We start from the raw sequence: 10,844 nt of genomic DNA on the forward strand, positions 1-10,844 counted from the left end.
CTTGTCCCTGTGTGTCACTGACACAACAGATCCCACACCTGGTTCTGCTGCTGGAGGGGTCCTGCAAGGACAGCAGCAGAATTGGATAATGGGAGAAGAGGAAACAACAAATTTCTGTGCACTTGACATGTGCAGACTGCTGATGAACCATTAATAACTCCTGCATGGACACCAGGTATAACAAGAAAGAGCTACTGAATAACCCAGTGTGTTTTTGCAGCTACATTGCTATCTCTCTAGATAATATTTTACTTCTGGTTTTAAGTTTTTGCTATCCTTGCATGATAAACTGGAATCATCTGTTTTCTCCAGAACAGAAAGCATTCAGGGAAGGATGCACAAGAAATCACAGGAAGCAAGTTAATAAAAATCCTTTCATTTTCGATTTCCAGAAAATCTGTGCCCTCACACCAAGCTGTGCTATATATCACTGGCATAGCAGCCCCAAAATATGTGCTTCAGTGAGAAATAGGTTCTTGGGAAATGTGCAGGAAACAGCACTGGGTACTAAAGTCCTCAGCTCCCCTGTAAAGCTGACCCAGGGGGCAGCAGCCATGAAATTTTTTTTCCGTTTGCTGCCAATGTGCCTTGGCTCTTACCCGGGAAAACCTCTACAAGAGGGGTACAATTCAGGTCATGGCTTGACAAGCCCTTCATTGCATCAGGACTTTGGTTTTCAGGGTCACTTTGGGCAAAGTGTAACCTTCCACATGTAGATGAGGCACCCTTTGGTAACGGGACTGTTGTGCAAAAACAGGCAGTATTGCATTTCCTTGGGCTCTTGGTACCCCTTGACCAGCGGGTGTCTCTGCCAGGAGCTGCCGTTGGAAAGGGGCTTGGGAGACTGAGCAAGAAGTGAATAAGGAGAGCTGCTCCAGGGGCTGGGAAAACTATGCTGCTGTCTGAAATAGAAGCAAATACTCTGGATGTGGTTGGGTTAATTTCTGGGGTTCACCATGTGTGTACACAATGAGTGGGTAATAATCCATGGGGATCTATGTAGATGTTTAGGGTCAGGTTTGTGGGTTTGGGAAGTAAGAAAAATGGCTTGGTAAAGACAGAAGGAATTTTAATTAATGGAAAGGGTGTGTGTGATCCATCAGTAGGAGAAAGAGTGTGCTGGGATAGGGGGAGGAGGAATCCTGTAAATAGCCACCAATGCAGCGTCTCGGTGGTGCAGGCCAACAGAGTCCTCTGGCAAACAAGTGTGCAAAGCTGTCCTCTGGGGCTAGTTAGTTCAACAGGGGATGGCCCCTTCACAGCCAGCTTCACCCTGCGAGTCACCACCCCTTGTGACTTTCCAAGCAAAAGGGCACTGGGAACAGCAGCTCTGGCGCAGCATTTCAGGGCTTCATGGGATTACTTATTCACTGTGTTCCTGGAACCGTTCCAGGCTTCCCAGCTCTGCCACCAGTGTACAAATTCATCAAGTACCCACAAGGCTCTCCCCAGAGGCAAGAGCAGCCTGTAGGGAAGGTGATTCTTGTTACAAATTGGTGTCTCCGAAGGACCGGCAGGGCTCGGGGAAGACCGGACCGGTATCCTCGTCCCTTCCAGCTCCCTGACGCTCGGGCAGGGTGATTAAGGCAGCAGCCGCACTCTGGATGGATTTCATTGCTGGGGCCATTGGAGGTAAATACATGAACTAGTGCTTGTTAACAAAAGCAGATAGCTGTGTTTCCTTCTTGTTCAGCTAAAGAGCGGGTCTCAATAGCAGAGCTGAGAGCCTTTCGATGGGGACTGCTTGTTAAAAGTGTGTTCTTCCTTATTAAATGGAAAATGTCATCAGAGCAGGTTCACAGAGCTGCTGGAGAGGCAGTGCTGCAGCTTGGTCAGCTGAGGTCATTGCCTGCAATCTCCTCGGGTCTGATTGCCGTGGGACAGGGTAAAACTCTAATAGGAAGAGACAGAGTGTAATAGGTTTTGTGCGGATGCAAACTGGCTTGTATTGCCCAGACAGTGAAACTCACGTGTCTGGCATCTAGGGGTCCCAGCAGGCTGCTGAGATGGTGGCTCTGGGGGGCTGAGGATGTGATTTGTGAGACAGGAGGGGAGGAAGCACAGTGTTCTTATTGCATTCAGAATGTCTGGATGAATGACCTCTGCAATATCTTAGGTTAAGATGTATTTGCAATTGTGGTGGTGAACTCAGTGCAGATGAGCTATGCAGCAGGCTGTGATCTGGGAGAAAGTAGGTTATCTGTATATAAAAAAAGTAACAGGAGAGAAGTGTGATTAAATTCTAGACATTTTTAGAGCATGTACTGCTCAAACCCATCTTTGTTTTAAACCACAAAATGTACCCATCAGTCTCATTTCTTTGCTGAAATCTCATGAGATTTAGTGGAGTATACAAGATAATCTATACAATAAATACCACAAGAAAAGCCTTTGGGTCACTACTGACAGAAAGGCCAGGTAAACCTGCCTGCATGTCAGATCTCACTTTGAGATTTGCTGAAATTTGGCTTTTTCCCTCACCAGGGACAGCCTGTGGTCCTGCTGCAGGTGTGCTTGTCCTGGGAAGGACCATGCTGAGTTTTACCCTGTGCCCGTTAATTGCTCATCACCCAATATGTGCAAGTGGGGTGAAGTTTGGCATCTCAGCAGCATCCAGCCCTGGAGGAGCCTGTTGAGCCTGTGCTTGGGGTGTTGGTCTTCCTGGGGTATTGGGAGACCCTGCTCAGAAAGAGACCCTTCATGGGAGAGGAGGATATAACCAGCCCCTCCGTGGTAGCTTGTCTTTCTCCTCATGTTTCCCTCCTGACTTCAGAGAACCCTGTGGAGAAGGAAGCCCTGTGCTAGGGCTGGCAACAGGATGTCCATCCCAGAAGGATTAACCAAACCTCCTCTGAGACTCACGTTCATGGTGGAGCAGAGACAACTCTGTTTGTTGCTTGGACTCCTTTGCTTTTATAGCACAGTTTGAGACAGGTCACTTAAGGACAAACTTCTTTAGCAAGCGAACCCGGAGAGCTGAAAACAGTTTAAACATGGCCATTCACCTTGGTTTCCTGTCCCAGCTCCCACGCAAAGCCAGGGTTTGTGCTGTGACCTCCTGTCTAGGTGCCAGCATCATGTTCTGCCCAGCCATGCAGCAAGACTCTCCCATGGGTCCCCTGGACACAGGCTCAGCCTGAGGGGATGCAGGCTGTGGAGATCCAGCTGGGACCAGAAAAGTCCTTCCTTGTTGTAAGGCACTTTACTGATCTCAGCATAAGAGAGCAAGATTTTCTGTCCTGTCCTTTATGTTCAGCTCAGAGCTTTTCTAGGAGGGATACTGCAACTTCTCACTGCCTGACAGAGGTGGGAGCTCACCCATAGACACATGGGAGGTACCTAGGCAGGGCTTCAGGACCATCATCCTTACCCTCCCATGGGACAGATCCTGGGGTTGGACAGCTTTCCTGCAAGAACTGGGATGTTTTTAGTGCTGAGCCTGTTTTGTGGTTTATGTTTGCTAGAGCTGAAGCAGTTTTCATGTTCCTAAGGAGTCTATGAACCCAGCTGAAGCGCTTCAAGCAAGTCAAGGCAACATAGGAAATAAGAGTTTCTGTTTAGTAAATTACATTCTTGTGACCCAGATCTATTTTCAGTGTCTTGGAGAAAGCACGGCTTAAGCACATCTGAGAAACAGCAGAGGTCATGCCCATTCGAATTCCATGTAATGATCCAGCCTCTGGCAGCCTCAGGCAGCTGCACAAATATTGTGCATCACCTCTGGGCAATGGATTCTGTGGCCATGAGATAAACTCAGCATCTTCAGCCCAAGAAACAGTGATCTACTACAGCTCCAGACAGAAAAAAACACAAGAGGAACATGCTTAGTGACTGTGCAGACTTTCTATAACCATCAAATGTGGCTGGATGTTTAGGAAGCAGTCCTTCCTGGCCAGTAAAACTGAGCAGGAGGTTGGACTAGAGACCCCCTAAGGTCCCTTTCAACTTGAATTTTCCTATGATCCCATGCATACCTTGTAGCCCTGCTACAGCAGCAGCCTGGGCCATGACAGGGGATGGGGATTGGTGACTAGGGCTGCTGATGACTGCAGGATGACTTTACTCTTATGTCAGGAGTAAAGATTTGGGCAAGTGAAGCCAAGGTAGAGCAGCAGCATCCGCAGTATGACTGGGCTTTCCCACAACTGGGAGGTTACATGCAGGCCAAGGACAGATAAAAGAATCCCCCTATGGAAGGAACATGCTGTCTTCTTCTCCTTACAGCTAAAACAGCTCCTGCTGGGGTCATGTTACTGAATGAAGCTCAGCTCATTTAAGGTCTGGGGCACTGATGTTCCCAATTCTGCACAAAACAAAGGTTTTTGAAAATTGCTGTCTGACCATCCAGTGCATGGACAATGATCCCTGCTTCTCCTTGGATGAAGGGTTTGCCAACAGCTCAGAGCTGTTGCAGCCTGGTGGGCTCTGTACAGCTGCCACTTGCTCCCTGGTGATTGCCACCCCACCAGTATCTCTCCTTATTTGAGTTGCCTGCTCAGAGTGACCTGACTTGTGTAGAGACTGTGAGTGATCCATTTTGTCCACTCCATGTGTAGGGCATGCTCTAACCTTTGCTCAATATCTGGGAATATCTGAGATAAAGGAGGCATAAAAACGGCTCACTAAAATAAAAAAAAAGTAATTCACCTGATTTTGCTATTTATTTTGGTCGCAGCTGATGCAGTGTTACTCAGCAGGAGTCCCACAGGAAGCCTCTCCTGCATGCCCACTGTTCATTGCTGGCCTTCTTGGATTCTGCTGTGCAGACGGGGCACGTGTGGGTCATGCTATCTAAGTCCCAGGCTATTTATACCATGTGACAGTGTGCAGAGCCCTCATTCCTCAACCTTTGATAGACTTGGCTGAGCTCCTCAGCTCTGACAACTGCTTGGACTGCTTTGTGCCCCTAAGTAGCACAGTTCATGGTAGGCTGGGTTATTTGGAGGTTTGGGGAGTTCACATTTTTTCTGGGAACAGTGAAAAATTTACTTTTATGGTCTCCTCCCAAGTGGAGATGTTTGGTCCTCTGGAACCAAGTTGATGGGGAGCCTTTAGGGCTGAAACAGGCTGTTTTGGGCAACCTGCTGGGCTGCTGTCTTTGCATCTTAATGTGTGAACAAGGCAATTTCTGCAGAAGGGAGGTCAGTTCTTGTCAAACACTGACCCAAATAATCCTTGGTATATGATCTGCATGAGCTCCTGCCTTCCTGAGCCAGTGGAGTGAGCCAGGACTTAGCTGTGCATGGTACCCTTGTGTCGCCAGCATCTGGTCAGCCCATGGCCATCTCCTCTAAGGTTCAGAAGTTCTGAAAATGATGAGATGTGTCAAACCCTCCCAGCTGAGGTGGGGTGCTTGGGCTGGGGGACTGCATCTCTGAGGTCAGCACTGTCATCCTGGCTTTGACTTATGTGCTGCTCTTCCCTGGCTGGCAGTGCCCATGTTTACTCTGGCCAATGGCCAGGAACCTGGGACAGCACAGGTGTCCCCAGATGACTTTGTGCATTGTCACTCTCTGCTTGGACAAAGCCATTGCTTCTTCAAGCCATATCATCACCTGTGTATTCCCCCTTGCCCTCTCTCTTCTATCATTCTCTCTCTTCCATCTTGGCCCATTTTCCCCCTTCACTGCTGTTTATCTGGTGTCAGGTTTGATAGATGTTTTTGAGGAACAAACCTCAATTTTCTGCAAGAAAGATGCTGTTGGTGGTTTTCCTCTGAGTAGTGCACTTTGGGTTTGTCTCCTGGTGATTCACAGCAGCAGCTGCTGCTTTTCTCCAGAACATGGGAGAGCTTTCCAGAGCTCTCAAGCAGCCATGTAATCATAGATGAACATGCCCTCAGCAACTAATACACTTTCAAGTAGCTGGGGTTTTAATTTTTATTTTTTAAAGAAGGACTCAGTGAGAGGCAGTTTTCAACAGGTGAGCCACCAGATATTCCCTGTATCTCTGAATGCCTGGCTGACTGAAGAGCTCATCCAGCACTTGTGTGAACTTGATCTCTGTCTAATTAACTCACGTGGATACAGCTCCATCGTTCTCCAGCCTGATTTCCCTTCGGGTGACTTGGCAGGTGGCGTACTGGGAGGAAGTTTGCTGGAAAGCACCTTTAGTACCTGATAACACTTAGCTCAGAGCTGAGAAATGCAGTGAAGTGAGGGCAGACATGGGCAGATCTATTTGTTATTGCAACCGAGAGAAATCTCTGTTGGAGCTCTTTAGCCCCCCTTCCTTGCCATTAAGGCAGTAGCTTTGTCTCAGAGGATTAATACATATCCAGTGGCTATTTTAAGGCTCTAGGAGTGAGTGTGGGTGTTGGTGGAGGCTTGACCCGGCCCTGGGGTCTGGCCATGCCGTCAGTGATGGTCAGCTGGCTGTGCTGGACAGGCTCTGGAGCTGCTGCCTTTGCACACCCCCAGCTCAAATCCCTCCCTGCCCCCAAATCCTGCCGAGCCCTGAGCGGCTGCAGGAGCGGGGTCTCTCCGCAGAGCTCCGGCACCAGCCTGTCAGGGCACCAAAATACCTGTGCTTTTGCTCCTTGATCTGATTTTGAAGCAGTTCTTGGTAGGAAATGCACCTCAGACGCCTACTCCAGCATGATGCTGGGGTCCCAAATGCCTCATGAATTCCTCACCCAGGGCTGTAGATGTGCTTTGCAGGCTTCAGCCAGGACATGGCAGTCTCTGGAGGCAGCCAGGAGCACCTCTCCTGTCCTCAAGAGAGGTTGCTGAGAATCTGTAATGTGTGAGGACCACCCCTCTTTTATAGACATCCTTGTGACTGCTGCTTTTATTTTTTCCTTTATATTTCCAAAGCAAACATAGAAAACCAAAATTGCTCCAGACTCTCTTGTGTTAGTGGGGATGCTTTGCACCTCACATGAAGAGGCTTGGTCATAGTCCAAAGATGCTTTAGTGCCTGAGCTGAGAGAGGAAACAAATACACCCCAATATCCTCCCTTCAGCCTTCGTGGGGGAGTGCTCTCAGTGTTTCTCCCAGTCTCATCTTGCTCCATCTTCTTGTTCCTCCCTGGTAAGTTTCCCATACTCTGTTTCCTCCTCTGAGTGTGCCTTGGTCACACAGAGAAATCTGCATTTTTCTCTGTCATTCTTGGCTCAAACATCATTACTGGAGCTCAAGAAGTCTGGTGCCAAGCACGGCTGGGCTCTGGAGCTGTGTTCTGCTATTCCCAGTGCCCTTCTGTGATGGGTGAAATGGTCTGTTGTGACATGTGCTGTTAACCATCTCCAACATACTCTCTTCTTTCAGGTGGCCTAAGCACAGCTGTGGGTTATCCACTGGACACAGTAAAGGTATCTGTTGGAGCTTTATTTCTTGACTATAGAACAAAGAGGCCTTTTTGTTTTCTCCCTGCTTTTCAGAAAACTAGTCCCATGATAATGCTTTATCTGCATTACATCTGCATATCTCACTGGATTTGGTTGTGTTGTTTGTCTTTTGAAAAACAAAATTAAATTGTTTGGTGATGCTATTTTATGGTTAATTACCTGGTTTGCTGCTATGGCATTTGTTGATGTACTTGTTTTTTAATCTGATATCTGCATTTTAAAGTTGTCCCTGTATTCCTAGGTGAGAATTCAGACTGAGAACCACTACAGAGGATTTTGGCACTGTGTCCAGGAAACATACAGGACAGAAAAGGTAGGTACCTCTCACCAGAATTGTTGATACCAGTTGTAGATGCCTGGTTTCAGGGAAGCAGAGCTGCCTCTGTCAGTTTGGGGAGGATGGGCACCAGCTGCATATGAGCATCTGTTGGGAGAGGGGTCAGGGTGAAATTTAGCTTGGTTGATGAGCTGTAAGGTGGCAGTAAGTTTTGATTCAGCAATGTACAGCCAGTGCTTTTGGGCAGATGCTTTCCCATGCCATTCACCCTTAAAAGTCACCTTTCTCCTCTGCTTCCCACGAGGTCCCAGGATTTTACAAAGGTGTGACTGCATCAGTCCTCGCTGTATCTGCGGTTTCTTCTGTTTCCTTTGGTGCATACAAAAACTTCCTCTGTACCATCTGCAAGCTGCGATACGGGGCTGCAGATGCCAAGCCGTCCAAGCTGGATGTTTCCCTTGCTGGAGCTGCTGCCGGCGCTTCCCGGGTAGGGAAACAGCCCACGGGGAAGGTGTAACAAGAGATCTTGGTCACAAACATAGGCGGCTGGAAAAGCAGGAAATGTTTTTTCGGTCCGGGAGGCCAAGGGAGCCTGCAACAAGTCTGGTGGGTTTGTTTTTGCAGGGGAGGTCATGCTCTGCTCACACTGCCCCCTCACTGGTCAGCTCCGTGGCGTGGCCGAGTCCTGCTGGGCAGCTCGTGCTGGATTTGGTTTGGAGCGCCAGGACACTTAAAACATGCCATTAAAGTGACACAGACCTTGGCAGCAAACGCAGAACAAGGAAGAAAAAACAACATAGCAAACCCCAAGTGGCTGCGATGGTGTGTTTATGTAGGAAAGACATAATTCTGAGTTGAAGCACGGGTCAGTGCTTTCCCAGCGGCTGCACAAGCCTGGCATCGCTGCAGGAATGGGCAGAGCACAGTGTTGCCTTGCCAGGACTTAAAACTCAACGAGGTACCACTGAGAAGCGATGCTGCCTGGAAAATGTGCAGGATCCTCAGACAGGAAGGCCAGGCTGGGTCCAGGAGCAGTTTTCCACAGGCAGATGAGGGTGAACGTCTACAGGTGCTGTGAATGTGGTGGAGCTCCTCCCTTCACGCTGATGGCATGCTGGGCAGAAACGTGTGCCAGCTCACAATCCTCTTACAGAGCAGTCCAGATGGTCAGGTTTCTAGGTGCTTCCTAGCAGTCAGTGACTCAACATGGGCTAATTTTTTTATAGTCTAGGTGGTCTTGCTTCAAATACAGATACAAATAAGAGCCCTGATGTATGCTTCCCTATAGCTGAGGACATCCCCTTTCCACACCCATCTGGTTTAGCAAGTAGTTACACGTATTTAATATCCTGTGTTGATTCCTGCCTTGTGAAGGCCCAGTGCACCTCACACACGTGTCCTGCTGCTGCTGGGTGGAACAGCACAGGCAGAGGGGAGGAGGCTGGAGGTTGCTGGAACTCACAGACAATATAATTGCCTGAAAAGTTGGGAGACAAGGATTTACAGGAGGGAGATCAAAATGCTGTTTCAGTGTGAGGGTTAAAATACCATTCTCTGGTGTTGCAGGCTGTGTTGACAAACCCTAGCGAAGTGGCCAAAGTTCGGATGCAGACTCAGAGGAACCCACACCCTTCCATCACACATCAGCCTGCTTCCAAGCCAAAGTACCGAGGGTCTCTGCACTGTCTGAAGGTTATCATCAAGGAGGAAGGTTTTGGGGGTCTCTACAAGGGCTGTTCTGCATTACTCTGCAGGGATTGCTCTGCTTCTGCAATATATTTCCTTTCCTATTCTGCTGTGTGCGACTGGCTCACACCAGATGGGAGAAATAAACCAGGTAGGTATTGGAAAGCATCTGGCATTACCTGCAAAGATGGCTTATTTAGTCCCACACTAAGACAGAAACCAGGCTCTGGGCAAGCATTAGCCAGTACCTATAAAACCTCACCCAGATCCTCACGAGGGGTTGCTCTGTGTATTTTGGCCCCAGGGCTGGTGCCAGCAGCCTGCATGTGAGGGTTTCACTGGCCCCACCTTGTCCCTGAGCAGCTCCTCCTCCTCCTGCTGGAGGGGTTTTGTCCACACGCTCTGGTGCCTCCAGAGTGGATATGAAACCCTGTTAATGCAGAAACAGGATAATTAGGAATGAAACATGGACAAAGCTCCTGGGACCCATCATGGAGCTCAGATAAGGGTCAGTCCAGAGCTTGAATACAAAGTCCAGGTGGAGAAGGTAAAAACACTTCAGGTTCTTAGTTGCGATTTGGCTCCAAAAAGCAACTATTTGCTTTGAGAAAAGAGTGAATAGGTAACATTCAGCAAAACAGCATCTCCCTGAGGATTATAAAAATTAGATCCATCTGATGAGGGTGTCAGTGCTCTCACACACATCTAGAGTACCACATCTAGTTCACACGGTGTTCAAAGTGTTATGTGTGCAAGAATTCTCTGAGACCACTGGAAACACACAATTGCAAGAGCTGCATGAAATAACTCCTGAAAAACATGAAAGTCACCGAAGTCTGTCGACAAATCTGAGATGGTTGTAGCTGAATGAGACACAAGCGACCTGCCCTTCTCCCTTGACTCTCTCCTGCAGGTTTCCTCGTTGTGCTGCTTGCTGGTGGTTTTGCTGGAGTCCTGGCCTGGGGATTAGCTACTCCCATGGATGTCATCAAATCACGCATGCAAACAGACGAATCAGACCAGCACAAGTACAAAGGCCTGATCCACTGTGTGAGGGAAAGTGTGAGAAAGGAGGGGGCAAAAATGCTTTTCAAAGGACTGGGTTTAAACTGCATTCGTGCCTTTCCCGTGAACATGGTGGTGTTTGTAACGTATGAAGGAGTACTGAGATTTACAGATCATTATATAAACAAAAAATAGCTTGTTCTACTCTGTCCAAAGTGTATTTCTTTATTTATTTATTTGTAAGACAATATCCACAAATGACTGTTGAACTGATGGACAGCGTAAGAAGCATGGACATTTCAACACAAAGCAGATGATTGATGGCTTTGTTTTTTTTTTACAGGATTAAAACTCATCAGGGAGGCTTCATATACAGCCTCTCTTTTATCTCATTAAGGTATTTATACTGTAGCTGCTGCTTGGGCCCTTGAAACATTTGCAATTTTTTTTGTTCTAACAAGATGTTTGTCTGGTCAGGGGTTTTTAAATCACGTCATTTTGTTCCCTACTGGCACAGAAAATGATCC

The 10,844-nt window shown here is 48.0% G+C and overlaps 1 protein-coding gene across 2 annotated transcripts; it reads left to right on the plus strand.

Moving 5' to 3' along the window:
* The first annotated feature begins 1,402 nt into the window (after positions 1-1,402).
* On the plus strand, positions 1,403-10,521 carry SLC25A47 (solute carrier family 25 member 47). 2 transcript variants are annotated; one of them, XM_069018266.1, is made up of 6 exons: positions 1,403-1,632; positions 7,270-7,313; positions 7,591-7,662; positions 7,931-8,113; positions 9,193-9,463; positions 10,226-10,521. In XM_069018266.1, exons 1-6 carry the CDS (start codon positions 1,605-1,607, stop codon positions 10,510-10,512), a joined length of 885 nt encoding a protein of 294 aa, XP_068874367.1. In that variant the 5' UTR covers positions 1,403-1,604; the 3' UTR covers positions 10,513-10,521. The 2 variants fall into 2 exon arrangements, with proteins under 2 accessions (XP_068874367.1, XP_068874369.1); XM_069018268.1 differs by lacking the exons at positions 1,403-1,632; positions 7,270-7,313; positions 7,591-7,662 and having other exon boundaries at positions 8,092-8,232.
* Positions 10,522-10,844: the final 323 nt, after the last annotated feature.

This window comes from Aphelocoma coerulescens, chromosome 5, assembly GCF_041296385.1.
Source record: "Aphelocoma coerulescens isolate FSJ_1873_10779 chromosome 5, UR_Acoe_1.0, whole genome shotgun sequence".
In the NCBI taxonomy this organism is placed as follows: Eukaryota; Metazoa; Chordata; class Aves; order Passeriformes; family Corvidae; genus Aphelocoma; species Aphelocoma coerulescens.